Consider the following 17,130-nt stretch of genomic DNA (forward strand, 5'->3'; position numbering starts at 1 on the left):
AAGGAAAATTTATCAGTCCAAGTTTTGGGTGTTGTGCTTTTAAGTTTCAGTGAACAAAAAGCACCACCACGGTTTGTATTTCTGTTTCTAGACAATCCAACTTTTGCTGCCAGTTACTAGCAGGTTTCCTACAAGTTTCTTCCTTTTTTTTCCCAGTGAAACAATGACAGTACAATAGCAACCAGGTAAGAATGTGGGCTATTTAAATATTCAATTTATTAGCTCTAGGTCACACTGCATTAAGAAAGGAAACTTTGCCATGCTCTTAACACTTACTTCCCATACCTTCAGGCCTTTACATATATTCTATCCCACCTCTTAATTTATTAAGGACAAAGCTATGCTTTATACACTTACTTTTGTCTTTTGATACTTTTGCTTTATGTGCTAAATGCAAAGGGATGAGGAAAATATCACAGAAAGAAGAGAAGGAGGCCTACACAGGAATGCAATCTAATTCTCCTGCTTCACTAGGAAATGCAATCTTTACACAACCTACTTGTGCACACTGTCTGTACAAACTGTATTTAGTCTATGCACTGGTCACCATCTGTCAACCTGCACTTATTTCAGAGGCACAGTCAAGATCCAAAGATTCTCTCCCACCTGAAAGGCTCACTATTACCTCTGGGCTCCTAGCTGCCTACAAGAAAGATCTGCAAAATTACTTGCAACCTGTATGCCATGAAGCCCTGACCTGAACTTTTGAGCGGCAAGTTCTTCCCTTTAAAGGCCTAAGAACTACTCAGAACCTATTATAAAGCTGATAGATCTTTAAAATAAAGTGATTTGAACTCCTGCACAACTGGTAGAGACAAGAATGCCTTTCTAGAGGCACACTGAAGAAACAACTTGCATCCGAATGTATGTTTATACTCTTCTTAAAAACCAGGTTGCCAGCTGCTATTTGACTTTTACTGATACCAAATTCCCTTCACTCACATGAAGTCTAAGAAAGTCACATTTATTAAGAATCAAGATATTAGCTTGCCTTCTAAAGCCAAATTGTCAGCCTGGAGACAGAGGCCAACTTTTTATAAATTCTTTAATAAAGTCCATAGCAGGTAGAATTAAAAGGTCTGCTATTCTCATCAGGCTCTCTGTTGTCTTGTTCAGTAGAACTGAAATCTAGAGCAGGTGGATTGACTTGTTAGTCTGGCAAAAATTTGTTTTAGGGAAAATACTTGGAGCATGGGACTGCATGTGGGGATATTAATGCTTTTTGTAGTGAGTCCATTAACTTGAAACTGGATTAGGAGGCACTCCACAGAAACTTTCATGAAGTATAATCCATGCAGCAGGTAAAAAGAGCAACTTTACTCCAGTCCATTTGATCCTGATACTTAACCACAGTTGGCATTATTGTGATAAGGACCTAGTCCACCTCAGGTTTGTTTTTAAGTGATCAGTTCTGCAGTCACAGTGGGGCTGTACAACTCGGGTTTATCATATGAATGCAGAAATATTATCACAGGCATAAAAGAGGTGAAAATGAGGACACCTGCATATCTTGGCAAATATGAGTTTTCCTTATGCTGAATGATCTCTGCACCCACAACCTGACAGAGTACTAGTTCCCATCTTGGCAATCAAACCTGATTTCTATTACTTATTATTCCCTTACTTTATCATCCCCTCACTTTAATACCTCTCCTTACAAAAGAAAAAGCAACTTAGAAAACTAACTTAGCTACTTGAGTACCGGTAGATGAGCCTATCACTGTTGTGCAGTCGGACTTGGATACTTTTTCCCTTGCAGTAAATTGAGATTTCAGAAATAAACTGACTGCAAAAGGTCTTGGAATTTTAGTCCACTAGCAAGGTCTTGAGGTAATAAAATTCCAGGCTCTGTTAGCAAAAAAAAAAAAAAAAAAAAAAAAAAAAAAAAAAAAAAAAAACACCAAAACAAGCAACCCATTCCTGTTTGGAAAAAAAAAAATGGTTGGAGCTTTTGCTAGTACTTTAAAAACTCTCCAAAAGAGCAAATCCCAGAAGGAAGCTCCATATTCGCAATCACATATGATTTCACAGAAATAGCATGAACAACTAAACCTCTGTTTTGGAGAATGAAAAGTAAACACCTAATTCTACTCTAAACTATCAATCTCCTAGCAAGCACCAAAGGTAATTTTGTACATTACTGGAATATGCCATTATGATGATATTGACATATTCAGGTTGTCAGACTTAATTTCTGAAAGACAAGTGAATATACATGAACTCTTCAACATGATTTGTCATACCTAGTCTTGTTGGTCAACATGTTTAATGGCCTTTTGGTAATCAAACTAGCCAGAGGTAAAAAACATGGTAATAGTGAACCAGAAGATTCAACGTATTAATATCATTACAAATAAACACTTCAGACAAAAATCAAACCTTTAATTTAAAAGGAAAACTATTCAATCTGAAGCAAAGACCATCTCCAGCCTCTGTAAAACATGTTATTCTACTTTCATTATAACTAGAGATACAAAATTTTTAAACAATAGGCATTTTTATTAAAGCTACTGATGTAAACCAAATAGTTTCACAGGATTTGGGCCTCTGCATAAGTGGTATGCATGCAAGCTGGATGTAAAGAAAGACAACCATTTAGTACAGGAATAGAGAACTCCTTTGTCTCAATGTACTAGTTTAAAGCAAGCAGTGGTTGACGTAACAAAAAAAACCCAACAAACCCAGGTTCTAGAAAAGAGGATGAAATAGAGCAAAGATATGCAACCCCCACTTGACACATTAATACAGTACCTGGGCGCTGAATCTGTGAACATCATCAGAGGCACTGACTAGATCAATGGAAGAAGACATGGAGGAAGAGCGACTATAGGGCTACCAGAGACAGACAAAGAAAAAACCAAGTAATCAGAACAAAGGCACAACAGAGCATTCAGTACCAACTCGCAAGCACAAGATAATGAAGGAAAGGAAAACAAAAGAACCATAAGCAGCAAGCACAGCAGCAAATGCTGATTTCATGCACCTATTATATATTATGCTCCCAGTGTAGCCCTGACAGGAACATAGTGTTTCCAGTAACATTAAAAAACAAGTCAACCGATTCTGATACAACGAATTGGATTTTTATCTTCTTTTTTCTTTCTTTCATAAAATCAATTAAATGAATCTGGGTGAAGGTATCTTGGAAACACTGGAGGTAGCCAATTGGGATTTTTCCTTTTTTTTCCTGCTTGACAAGTAAAGAGTATTCTAAACAGGTTCTCAAATCACTATTTTTGAGCCAAGACAAAAAGCAGTCCTTCTTCAGTTCCAGCTACATTTTTCAAAAATGAGTAGGCCACTGGAAGTCACTAGAAACACTGAAAAAAAAATCTCACCTACCCATACAAAATATTACATAGGAATAGCACAGACCAACCCATGATTCTGAGATCAGGATAAAAATCTTACCGTTTGCACAAACCGATGAGTCCCCACAGCAGAGTATGCATCTCCAGAAGGTAAGGATGTTGGCCAGTGTAATCTAACCTTTTCGCTTTGGGACTGCAACAACATAGGTTTAATTATCATTAGTCAGCTGCTACGGGGTGGACTGTGAAACAAAGTGAGTCATGCTCAATCTACATAGTGACTACAACAACTAATGCAGTCCATGACAGGCATGAAGCTGTCATCCCACTAGAATTGTCAGTGAGTGGGCCTGAAGACTGAATTAATCTAAACTTCAAGGTGTATTTCTGAGTTAAGGAAAACACATTGGCAGCACTAAAGATCCATGTAGTACTATCACAGACACTCAAAACCTTCACTCTTTGCTAAGAGATCCCAGCATAGGGTAAACTCTGTTGGGTACTAAAGGTCCACTAGAATGCATTTTAATTCTCAAGTCATTGTCATTCACTATATTCCTAGGCAAAATCTCCTTTATGACAAAGGATGCATGACTTTGTTTTTCCCTCTCATTTTATATGCTGACATACTTTCTCATACTCTATATATTTTCTAGAATAATCTTATCTCTTTTTGATACTTGTCACTGAAGTATATTCAAGAAATTAGCTAATGAAGTAGTCAGGCAGAAGTATGTCTTTCCTATTCCATATATTAGTAAAGTAAAAAAACTTCAGACCAATTATTCTATTTTGAGAGACAGGAATAGTATTTGATTTTTTTTTTTTTAACAGGGCAGAAGTCACTTAAAATTTTCATACAGGTCATTTATTTAGGAATTAGAAATTAGAGACATTCAATAAAGTTAGTACTTATACTGTTCTTTTCTAGACAAGCTATGAAGTTATTTTCTCAAAATTAGCATTGAGCAACAATATTTTATTGTAAAAATACTAAATGAAGGTCCCTGATCAGTGTCAGAATAACATAACTAGAGCTTCAGGAGATACATCCCAGGACAGACTAAGTCACAGAAGTCTCTCACGAAGTGCCCATCATTAAACATTTCTCAAGTTTTACTACCTGTTCTTCCATTTTATCCTGTCTATCGAGAGCAGCTTCAACAGCATCAAAGAATTCTTCTTCATTAATCAGACTATTAGGACCCTCCTAGAGCATAAGGAAAAAAAAAAAACTAGTTAAAAGTTCGAGACACAAAAGTTCCACTTCAATTTTTTATTTCCACTTCAAATATATATTTTATATGTAACTGATGGAAGCAAATTTCTTCTATGGATTTCAAGTATTTTCACCAATATTCTTAGATTACAAGCTCTCTAAAAATCTTTACTTGTAAAGGAAGTGTCTCCCTCTAACAACAATTTAATGATAGTTGCATAAAGAAGAAAAAAAACTCTGGAAACTTGAGTAATAGCTTCAGTATGCTTTGACACCAAATTTAAGGTTTAATTAATAAATGTCTTCTTTTGAAAATGTTTACAGTGTCAGTAAAGTACACCTATTAACATAACTATGTAGTTAAACTCCTTACAAGTATTTCAGAGCCTTAAGGCACTCATTCAGGTATGTGTTCAAAAATACAAGGGAAGACAAAATTTTGGGGATCTCTATTGAAACGTCTTGGAAACAACAGTTTAACACTAAACAGCAGGTAGAATTAAGTCAATGATTGAAAACTCTAGTCTATCAATTAAAGCAGTAATTTAATAAAATTAGGTTTAATGCTTTTACTGTATTGTAAAACAACCTAGTCCTGCAAACTTAAACCCAAAAGTGTGTACCAGCAGTGACACCTGAAAAAAGGAGCTGGGTTCCTAACCATGTAGACAAAGTCCAACTTCCTATTCATTTTATTCTTTTACAGTGCATGTCTCGGTGACAACAATTAATCTAACACCAAGTACCTTATATATTTGTAGAGTACTATTTCTCAGGCTGACTTGAGAGTAGAAATGTGTTTGATTAATGTACACAAAAGAGTCAAGCTTTATTACTTTATTACAGGTGCATTAGCTGACATTGGTATGGATGGCTCATCTGTGGAAGTGTTCAAGGCCAGGCTAGATGGGGCATTGAGCAACCTGGTCTAGTGGGAGGAGTCCATGCCCATGGCAGGGAGATTGGAACTAGATAATCTTTAATGTCCCCTTCCAACCTAAACCATTCTATGATTACTCTTCAAAAGTTCATTCAGGCATCTTAGGATAGAATACTTCACTGGGGAGAATGCTGATGAAATGCAATTAAACACAAGAAATGAACCTAAAATCTGAATTTCAAAACATAATATTTCAAGTGGCAGTGACAAATTAAAAATCAGTTCAAGTTAAACTTCATCTTCTAGGACTGCCTCTGCTGTGAGAATTTTCATATTTTTGCTTTGTCTCTACAGCTGAACAAATAGAAAGGGAAAGTACAATTACATATAAGCAGTATCAAATGTACAAGAAAGTAACAAAAAATCAACAGGAATATCTGCAAGAAACATACTTCAGACAAAACCAAAACATTGAAGGTAAAGATAAACTTCCACCAAGAAATTAAGGACTGAGATTCTTCATACAGTTTCAGTTTCTAAGGTGAAAAAATAAGTGTGGCATGAACACACTTGCAAATTATGCTTGCACTGGTTTGTGAAACTTCACTTTCCTCCTTTAAGAAACTACCCAATCTTAAAAGTGTATTGGGTAGTGTGGCAAGGTTTTGGTAGCTGAAGTGGCTACAGGGGTGACTTCTGTGAGAAGCTGAAAGAAGCTTTCCCCATGTCCAACTGAGAGAGTGCCACCTGGTTCTACGATGGACCTGCTGTTGCCATAGCCCGAGGTCATGCCCATCAGCAACTATGGCAGCATCTCTGGGATAATGTATTTAACAAGGGGGATAAAAACCCCATACAAGTCCAGCTGAAGAAGAGTGGAGTGAGAGTCTGTGAGAGAAAAAGATCAGTAGGTACTGGGCTGGTTAAGGAGGAGGGACAGGAGGTACTCCACATGCTGGAGCTGAGATTTCCCTGCAGCTCCTGTTAGAGAAGACAGTAAAGTAGCTGGGCCCCTGCATCCCATGGAGGGTCCACGGAGGAGCAGAGATCCACCTGCAAACCACTGAGAAGCTTCATTCATCCCAAAGAATGATGTGATCCTGTGGGAAGCCCACACAGGAGCTTCTGGCAGGACCTGTGGCCCCATGGAGAGAAGCTCATGCTGGAGCAAGTTTACTGGCAGAACTGTGATCCCATGCTGGAACAGCCTGTTCCTGAAGGACTGCATCCTGTGGGAAGGAGTCATGTGGAGCAGTTAATGAAGAACTGCAGTCCATAAGGACTCATGTTGAAGGAGTTAATACAGATCTGTCTCCTGTGGGAGGAATCCCACACTAGAGGAGGGTAAGAGTGTAAGGAGTGCTCCCTATGAGGAAAGAGCGGCAGAGACAATGTGAGATGAACTGCCCACAACCCCTGATCCTTTTCTCTCTGCACAGCTGAGGGGTAGAAGGCAGAAAACTTGGAAGCAAAATTAAGCCCAGGAAGAAGAAAGGGATAAGGGAAGGGTGGTTTTGAGATTTGATTAGTAATTAAGCTGTATTTCCCCAAGCTGAATCTGTTTTGCCTCTGCCAGCAATTGGTGAGTGACTTTTCCCTGTCCTTATCTCAACCCAGAAGACTTTAATTATATTCTCTCTCCCCTGTCCACCTGAGGGGAGTAGTAGAATGTCTTAGTGGGCACATGCTATCCAGCTAGGGTCAACCCATCAGAAAAAGTCAGTGTTTTAAAAAATTCAAAAAGTAGAACTCATACCTCATAGTCTGGCCCTCCAAAATGGGACTTTTTCTTCAGTTCTGTCACAGCATTTTTGTAAGCCTCTTCAGTTCTTCTCCTTTTCTCTGTCTCCTGTAAAATTACATGACCATTTGATGCAGCAAAAATGAATTATCAACATGCCAATAAATGGAATGACCAGGGTAGTATTTGTTCCAAGCAGCAACTGCAAAGTTGATGAATTTCTGAATTTATTTGCATGTATGTGATACATGTGCCAATATACCTCTACATATAAGAGAAAACTTGGGGAATTAGCTACCTTGAAGATACCTCCTAAGTCAGGTGGAAGAAACCAGATCAGTAAGCAAAAACTGGTTTCTGGTTAAGCACAGCTGTTCATGCTTCACTGGGGGTCATACTCTCTGACACTTCATATAAACCTCCTTGACACAGATGCTTGGGTGGGGATAACAAATGGTAAAAACTAAAACTGGCAAAAAGCTAACTTGCTGAATGTATTCATACACTGACAAGTCATACCCTGTAAGTTTGTACCTAAAATTAGAGCAATGATAATCATTTTGTGGACTCCATGCAGAGTGCCACTTGACATCCTTCTCCCAGAACAGGTTGTGACGGTACTAGGAATCACTCTATGTAGACACCTGATGGTGATTATATACTATGTATTTTGAATAAAATAGTAATAAGGCCAAAATCAGCCTAATACTGCCTCTACCAATTCTGCATAATGCCAGATACTTTCAATGAAAAAAGCTATAAACACTTCTGACATTTTTGCAAAACTCAGTTTTTCCACAAGATGTTTCTCGGTCCCCTTTCAAAATCACTCCAGGTGAAAACAAGTTAAGTCTTAAGGTGGACATCACACACTACTTGTTGCAGATATGGATACAATTATTCAGCATCCCAAACTGAAACAAAGATTCCGTGGAAACCCTGAAGCAATAAAGGCTGAGTTTACTAACTGGGAATTTGGTGGTAACATTCCCTCAAGCACATTTTCCAGTTTCCAGTTAGGCAGTACTTTTTATGTAGAACAAGGTAGCACAGTTTTACAAACACACTCACACACAAAAAAAGCGCTTTGATGGAGACAATATTGTATTTAACTGTGACTGTAGGCTTTTCCCTTCTGAAACTAACAAAGAGGCAGTACCCATTCACAGATTTCACAAAATTTCGCATGTTTATATTTTTTAAAAGGAACTGGAGAGTCCTGAAAATACATAAAGCATGACTTGAGTGTAAGTCACCAAGAAAAGCATAGGAATTCTAGCAGACCTGGAAGGAAAAACAAAATAGACCCCACCTAAAACACAACTTCTTCTCCCACTCACCCCAAATCCTCACACTTTCTGTAATTCAATCTGCAAATTAGTTACAATTCACATGTGTCAAAATATGACTCTCCAAATTTGCCAGCTTCTCTTGGCAATAAGATTGAAGGAGGCAGAAACAGGAAGAATGCTGCTGCAGTCAAGACAACATGAAAAGCATTATCACAAAGACTTTATTGCAAGTAAAACAGTGGATGAAATACTAATAACAAAATCCTTTATGTGTACAATGTGTATACATATTAAGAAAACTATTTTAAAATATTTTAATGCATTTTCATTTTAATTTACTGCGCTGGAAACAAAAAGTCAAGCTCAAGATCTTAAGAGCCAAGTGTAAAAAGTGGAAAAAGTGCTGTAATTACAATTACTTTAGATAATACTACATGCTTCATATCAATTTCATTCTGGACATTTGACTATTTTGGTAATGAAAGAAAACTAACCATAGAATCTATACTTTCATCATCTCACAATACTTATTTCCTATTCAGAGAAGTTTATACACAGATTCAAGAAAACCTAAAGTTCAAAGATCTACACCATTCTCATCCCACATCTATCTATCAGATGGAAAGCAATGCCTTTTGATCAGGCCCATAGTTATAAAAGCTGCTCTTATAAAGCGATGTTTAAAGCACTAAAACAAAAAGATTAAAACTAAACAAAAGCAGCTCTACCACTGTGGAATACTGCTACCAGAGGTCTGAATACAGTAAATTGTTGTCCTTAAGGGTGTAGGCATCAAGGTACTGCTCACATAGGTAGCATTTGTGGGAAGAGATTGGGGCTGCCTTGTGGCAGACAAAGGTGGCTCTTGCCAGCTCCAAAACAGACTCACTGCAACACACAGCTGAGCCCATCCACCATGCATGTGACATTTCCCTGAGGGGATTAAAAAAACAGGGGGAAAAACACTGTGGAGAGAAGACTTTGAAGAAAGTGAGAAATCACAAGGGAGATGACAAGAGCAAGAAGATGAGGAGGTACAGCACCAGGGCAGAGAACATGTATGTCCACACTGCAGGGGTATTTCCTGAAGGAACCACGTCCCATGAAGGAAACAACCCTGCAACAGATTTTTCCCAGAAGGCTGTCACTGATGGGAGGCTACCTGCACCAGAGCTGGAAAAAGTATGAGGAGGAAGGAATGGCAATGATGAAGTATACTGCAAACCCTCCATTCCTCACCCTGCACTGTCTGGCTGCTAGCCGACAGTAAGATTATGGAACATACTACCACAAGTGAGAGCACACAGCATGTATTGAACAATCAGGGCACTGAGCCCAGCCAGCAGGGGTTTGTGAAAGGCAGGTCCTGCCTGACCAACCTGAGCTTCTACAACAGGGTGACCTGCTTAGTGGATGAGGGATAGGCTATGGATGTCACCTCTCTAGACTTCACTAAAGCCTTTTACACCATTTCCCACAGCATCATCCTGGAGAAACTGGCAGCCCAGGGGTTAGATGTGTATACTCTTCACTGGTTAAGAAACGTCTGTCTGGATGGCTCAGCCCAGACAGTGGTGGAGAGTTACATCCAGCTGGTGGCTAGTCACCAGTGCTGTTGGCATGTCTCAGTATTTGGGCAAGGCCTGGTTCATACCTTTACAGATGACCTAGACAGAGAGATTGAGTGCAGCCTCAGTCAGTTCACAGGTGACACCAAGCTGTGTGGGTTATTGATGTGCTGGAGGGCAGGAAGGCTCTGCAGAGGGATCTGGACAGGCTGGACCATGGCTGAGGTCAGTGGTGTGAGGTTCAACAAGGCCCAGTGCTGGGTCCTGCCCCTGGGTCACAACAACCCCAGGCAGTGCCACAGGCTGGGACAGAGTGGCTGGAAAGGACCTGGGGGTGCTGGTGACAGCAATTAAAGATGAGCCAGGCTGTGCCCAGGTGACCAAGAAGGCCAATGGCATCCTGGGCTGGATCAGCAATAGTGTGGGCAGCAGGAGCAGGGCAGGGATTGTCCCCTTGTACTCAGAATGGGTGAGGCCACACCTCAAATCCTGTGTTCAGTTCTGGGACCTTCAATTCAGGAAGGACATGAAGATGATGTCCAGAGAAGAGCAATGGAGCTGATGAAAGGACTGGAGCACAAGTTCTATGAGGAGTGGCTCATGGGAGGGAGCTGGGGGTGTATAGTCTTGAAAAAATGAGGCTCAGGGAGAATATCATTGCTCTCTACAACTGCCTGGAAGGAGGCTGTAGCCAGGTGGGGTTGGTCTTTTCTCCTAGGTAACAAGCACAAGGAGAAGAAGAAATGGTCTCAGATTGCAGCAGGGGAGAGCTACATTGGATATTAGGCAAAAGTTCTTCACTGGAAGGGCAGACAAGCATTGGAACAGGCTGCTCTGCACTGGAAAGTGGTGGTATCACTGATCCTGGCAAGGTTAAAAAAGGTGTATAGATGTAGCACCCAGGGACATGGTTTACTGGTGGACTTGGAAAGGTCAGGTTAACCACTGGACTCGATGAGGTCTGAGGTGTTTTCCAACCTTAATGATTTTATGATTCTAGGTTGAGGAGCCTACAGGAAAGGAACAAAACTGAGCTCATGCCAAGGAGCAAGAAAGCTGTCCTAGTGTTTGCCCTTCTGTCTCCCATTAAGTTCATATTATTTTAAATCAGCAACAAATTGATTTTCCACATGTCAAGAATGTTCTGCTGTGACAAAAACCAGAGGGAGCAATCTTCCTGCCTTTCTTCTGATGCATGAGCTTTCTCATTCCACTTTTCTCTCTAATCCTGCTAATAGGTGGTGAGCATTTCACTCTTTACCAAGGCTATCCCACCACAAGTCTAGTTATTTCATTCAATAACAAATCTCCTCTTCCAAAAGGTGAGCAAAGAGAGGATATAACAGTAAAAAAAAAAAAAAAAGTAATGGCTTTACATCCTAATTCAGGTTACTTAATACCATGACAGCCCTCTAAACCCCAGAAAACGTCATTGACAAATGGGCCTTTTTGAAAGTTGCAAGTCTGCCAAAGCAGAGCTAATTGAAAACTCTGAGGTTCCAGGAGCTTTTGCTCCTTTTTGCCCCTTTTAATTCACGGGAAAAGAAGTTGGAAGAAGTTTGTGAGCCCCTTTAAAATGCACTCATGCTGTATGAGATACTAGCACCATGTGACCTCAAGTGAAATTTAGGTTTGATTTTGCTAACCAGTTGCATCTTACACAAGTGCCTTAAAGTTAGTCCACAAGATAGCAAAAAAGTGACAAAACCCCAAATCTAAATAAATTGAAATTATATTTTAACATATTATTCTTTTTTAAAATATACTGAATTACAGGCAAGGAAAACATGCTCTAAGGAAAGTCTCCTCAACGTGAACCAAGAGTGTTTGTCCAGCACAGAAAAGGCTTTTGCTGTGGGACCTAAAATAGCCTTCCAATACATTCAAGTAAAGAAACTGAGCCAGACTCTTCACAGTTTACAGGAGAAGGCTGAAAAATAAGCATCAGGTACTGGAACAGAAGTTCCTCCAGCAGGATATGAGGCAAAACTTTCACTCTAACAAGGGGTGAGCAGCAGACCTGCTCAGAAGAGCTGTGCTGTCTACAGCCTTGAAAAAGCCCTGAGTACCTGGTCTGACTCAAAGTGTCCTTACTTTAAGATGAAGGTTAGAACAAGACAGACCTCTTGAGGTCTCCATCCAACTCCCATACAAACAGGCTTCAAGTCTTGGACCTACTGCAATTCCTCCAACTGCTCAGCCAGACCAGTAAAGAATAGTTGACAGAAATCACAATACAATGACACAGGGCCTCTGACATATGCACAAACAATACAAAAGACAGGGTCAAGTATTCAAACATGGATGTATTTTGTCTGAATATGTTCATTCTTAGAACAGTGTACCACTAAACAGAGCAAGATTTGATACATGACATATACCACATGGAAAAGTGGAATGAGAGCAGAACAACAACTGCACTGCACACCAGCCAGAAATGGCAAGATTCTAGAAATTAAAGCCTGAAGTCCAACCTGCCATGTCTCCAACAACCAATCTCAGACAAGAAGACACTGCTCCTTTAAAGCTGTTACAGTAGTTGAGTAGGTTCAGAATGAATTATCACTGTCTAGAATAACAGATATTCTAACAACACACAGAAGATTTAACTCCTTAGTAAAAACTTATTCTCCCCAATTCCCTAAAGGAAAGTGAAGCAATTTTTTCTTGAGGAGACACAAAGTTAGAACTGGTTGGTCTCCACAGTGTTGTCACCACCACCTATCATACTACATTTCAGAGACTAACTCATCATTTTGCAAGCACAAATTAGGTCTATGTCAGGAGGCTGTAAGCAATACACTTATTACTATGAGATAATTTCAGGTTCTATATAGATATAAAGAGTACAGGACTACTACCAGTCAGAACAAGGCTCCTTAACATTTTAAAGGGTTAATAATTAAAGCACCTGAAATCAGTAATTGCTGTACATAAAAACAAAAGCAGTTGTTTGAGTACGAAAGTAACAGCTTATTTGGAATTTCAGTTTCAAGCTACAGAAACTTTTTTTTTTGACAAAAGTAAAGGGAAAAATATCTTACCTTATCTAGCCTTTTTTGCCAGCTTTCTTCACGTTTTACCATGAGTTCAATACAATGGGAGAGTGTAGCAAGGATTCCAGCAGTAGTTGCCTTGAAAGTTATAGCTTCTCCTTTAAAGTCTATGCCATTAATTCCTTTGGGTGTCACAAGTGGAAACACTAAAAACACATATATGAGATCACTGACAGCTGCCCTAAATCAAACTAGAACTTCACATGTATGTGTAATATTTGAAGACAACAGACTGGCTAGAAAATTAATTTTAAAATAAAAATCTAAAGTGGTAATAATGTCCACAGCTATCCACAGAATAAAGAAAAAGATTCAAAAGGAGAAACAGATCCTTGCAGCTGCATCTTGCTGTACTGTATTTCAAGCCTGCTTGTAATGCTGTATTACTCTGCACTCTGCAAATCATGTGGGTGGAGGGAGTGGTAATAGTTTATAACAATAGCAGTTTGACAGCTTGAAATGGGGCCTAATTAACACAGAGCAACCTTAAAACATATCAGACTCAGCACTAAGAAAGGAACAATTTCAAAATGTCATCAAACCCAAAATGTATAATTCAAGGTTGTTTTAAGCACGTAATTACAGATTTTAAAACCTCAAAGTAAAAAGGTATAAGATAAAAGCATCAAATGTGCTGAATTTTCCAAGTACTGTGAGTTTTACAGTTCCAAGAACTGCTTCATGCTGTCAACCAGGCCATCTGTTGCTAAGGCTATTTAAACAAGTTGTTTAAAAATGTGTGACAAAAAAAGTACTATTATATGTCACACTGGTACGTAGGTTGACATAATAACACACCAAATACTGCACATGAATGTCAGAAAATACTACAAAGTAGAATCAACACTCAAGTTAAAGCTGACTGAACCCAGCAAGTTAAAGTAACTCCTGCTATTGTCAAAGAGCAAGCTCATGACTTATCACCTGGCTTGATATTTTTTCTCCAATCTCAGTTTGTCAACATACCACTTTTACAGTTTAAAAAGTACAAATTAATATTAGAGTAAGTTTATTTGTCTGCGAGTGCAAAGCAGAACTTTGTTCTGTAATAACAGAGCACAGTGTCTGCACTTTGGGAACAGAAAGCAGTCGTCACATGGTCTTCAGCAGTGGCTTAAGTCTCTAGAGGTTTTATATGCTCCCCTTCAGAAGGAATCAAACTCTTGTTCAAATAAATAATTACGGACTATAAACGACTTCAAATGCTTCAAGAAGCACACATACTATGGTAGAACACAACTTTTTTTTTTCATGTTGATCAAGAACATTCCCTAAAAGGTAAAGGTGATGAGGGCTAAAGAGAAAAAAACAACAACAACAAAAAAAACGGAAAGCAAGACAATGAAAAAACTGTTTCAGAAATTATAATGAGCAGAGTAGCTCTTCCTCCACAATAGCTGCAGAGGGAACACAGAGGGGAGAGGGTGAAAGTGGCATAAGCTGGCAAGTAGGTGATACAGCAACTCCACTGAAAATAATTAAAGTTATACAAGAGCTTTTCCCATAGTACTTCATAACTGAAAAAAATGGTTTCACGCTAATAATTTCTCCTGTTGGTGTAGGCTCTATTCACATGAAGGCTTAACAGCACAGCTATAATGCTTACAATATGTGATTTTTCTCTCTCAACTAGGAAATACATAGACATGCTGAAGAAACTGCCACTAGCTACACTGCCTACTATATAAATAATTTCAGTAGAATTTAAGGGAAATACGGCAATACAGCTTAATTTTCTGGAAGAGAGAACTTTTGTCCCTTTCTAGGTCTCAGCCACATCTCACTAACACTTCCATATAGTTCTAAGCCATTCTTTAATGGCTAGTATCAGAGTAAATGTGATTGATGCAGAGCAGCGGACTTTAAGTCAGTGCCTGACATTTTTCCGCCATTACAATTACGGGCAAAAACGAACATGTCGCAGAAGGATGTAAAACCTATTTCTTTGAAGAGATGTTATTCAACAGGTTCCTTATGATGGATACAAGTATTTTGATTCATTCCTCATCACAGGAAACATCTGTCTTTCTGAAATGTGTTGGGGGATGACCTCAACCCTCACCTCGGGAACAACTGACCTTCAGAACTTTACAAGTACTTGTGAGATTTTCTGTTTAGAGAGACCAAACATCTTGGCAATTCTTTTTTTTTTTACACTTTTTTTCATGTCAACTACATATTGATTATTTCAAAATTAAATCAGGCATCTAGAGATCTATGTTTGAAGGTGAAGAATAATAGGAAAGGGTTCTTACTGTTGCAACTGCTCTTTGGTTATCAAATTACATGTCATCAACTGAAAAAAGCAGGATAATTTGTCTCCCACCGTAACTTCAATTTCAAAGTCTTCCAAGCAGTTCATCTTTCATTATCCCATCTATGATCTATTTCTGATTATTTTCTCTTGTGCACATACAAGGAATTCATCATACCATTCTTTAACTTTCAATATCTCCTTAGCTTTTCTCTCCTAGACCTCTGTGCCTGTTAGGATAGGTGTTTTCCCTTCTTGTTCCCAAGATTCTGCTGTTAACACCTTCCAACTGTTTGATCAAATCTGTTATCCAGACAAACAGGAAAGTATTCTAAAGACAGTAAGTAGGAAGATACTCTTCCATCCTTTCCATTTTATGCCCCTTTAACATAATACTTCACTAAACTAATTCTAAGCGAAAAACTAACATTTGTGTCCATATCCAATTCTTGATGCCTACTGTTGTTATCTTCTGTGAATTGCAATAGGATCCATATGATTAGTTTTACTTTAAGAACAACCCAAATTTTTCAGCAATATTTTGGCAAATATTCTTCCTCCATTCAAAGCACAAAAATCCAACATGAATCTCTGCTGTAATTTACATCAAATTTCTCTCCTTCAGCCTTTTTACCATTTTTATCTTTATAGTTCCAGTACAAAAAACATCTTTCAGGTGGTTCCTTAAGTAGGTTACACCTTCTCTTCCCATTCTTAGAAAATTTAAATCCAAATATGTTCTCTCTGATGGACAGGAACACTTAGAGATCAATATTCTAAATTCCTGAATATAAGATCCCAGTGGGCAAATATCCATCGGCCAGACACACACCATACCTTGGTGTTTTATATAAATGATCATGGTTCCAGTTACCAGATCTTCTAATTGGAAAGTGACCAATATATTTAAACAACTTCATAGTACTCTACCTACTTCTTCACTTAAAGATACATAGAACACAGAAAAGAAAAAGCCTCCCTTAACCAAATTACTTTCAGAACAGTGTACTAATGTCCATAATTATATTAACTTTCTCCTCCTACCCAAACTGTAAAAGTCAGTGTGAATATGGTCCATTAGGTCAGTCTTAAATCTCATGATTTGAGCTTTGGATTGGCACACTAGTAGTTTGAACAGTAGGCTTAAACATGCCTCCGTATCATAGTAAGCTAAATTTAGAGGTTGAACCTATGCCTCACTTCCTGACGCACTGAGTGGAGAACAGTCTGAGAATAAACAGGCAACCACAAGCTACAGTTGAGAAGATTGTTACGAGTCCATCCAGGATGGGATAGAAATTTCAGGAAGAGAACCTGAAAATTGAAAAAACAAATTTGAACAGTTGCTCTGAGGCTAAGTTTTAAAAAGGGTGAAGTTGAAGATAAATCTTTCATTGCCAGTTAATCTGACTGTTTTTTTCCTACCCAATATATGAGCATGCCTGTCTCAACCTGAGACATCTACTTTTCCCACTGTATCACTTATGATCCATTTTAAGACAGAGAGTCTAATTTTTCATTTCTAATCAAGCTTTGCAGCACTCAGCTACTAAACATTTAATGAATTTAGCCATCATAAATCAAACTGAGGCACAGAAAAACTGAAATGGGGATAAATATTTTCACAGAAATAATTGATTTAAAGCAGATTTAATGGAATATGGAACTCATAACAACTGGAATTAGAAGTTCTGCAAAAGACAAGGGGTTGCGGAATTATTTCCTGTAGAAGCTATAATGAGTGAGTTTATACAGGTATCCATAATACCAAATACCAACTTCTTAGTATGCAAATTCCCAAAAGCTTGA

General features: G+C 38.6%; 1 protein-coding gene across 5 annotated transcripts in view; it reads right to left on the reverse strand.

The window, feature by feature from the left end:
- CERT1 (ceramide transporter 1) overlaps positions 1-17,130 on the reverse strand; it is a 79,177-nt gene that overhangs the window by 10,085 nt on the left and 51,962 nt on the right. For 4 of the 5 annotated variants that reach the window (XM_062513003.1, XM_062513004.1, XM_062513001.1 and 1 more), the window contains 5 exons: positions 13,056-13,213; positions 7,167-7,259; positions 4,435-4,521; positions 3,412-3,504; positions 2,752-2,832 (listed from right to left, as the gene is read on the reverse strand). In XM_062513003.1, coding sequence (XP_062368987.1) covers positions 2,752-2,832; positions 3,412-3,504; positions 4,435-4,521; positions 7,167-7,259; positions 13,056-13,213 — 512 coding nt within the window. The remainder of the gene's footprint in view (positions 1-2,751; positions 2,833-3,411; positions 3,505-4,434; positions 4,522-7,166; positions 7,260-13,055; positions 13,214-17,130) is intronic. The other variant, XM_062513002.1, reaches the window with a different exon arrangement.

The sequence above is a fragment of the Cinclus cinclus genome, chromosome Z (assembly GCF_963662255.1).
Source record: "Cinclus cinclus chromosome Z, bCinCin1.1, whole genome shotgun sequence".
In the NCBI taxonomy this organism is placed as follows: Eukaryota; Metazoa; Chordata; class Aves; order Passeriformes; family Cinclidae; genus Cinclus; species Cinclus cinclus.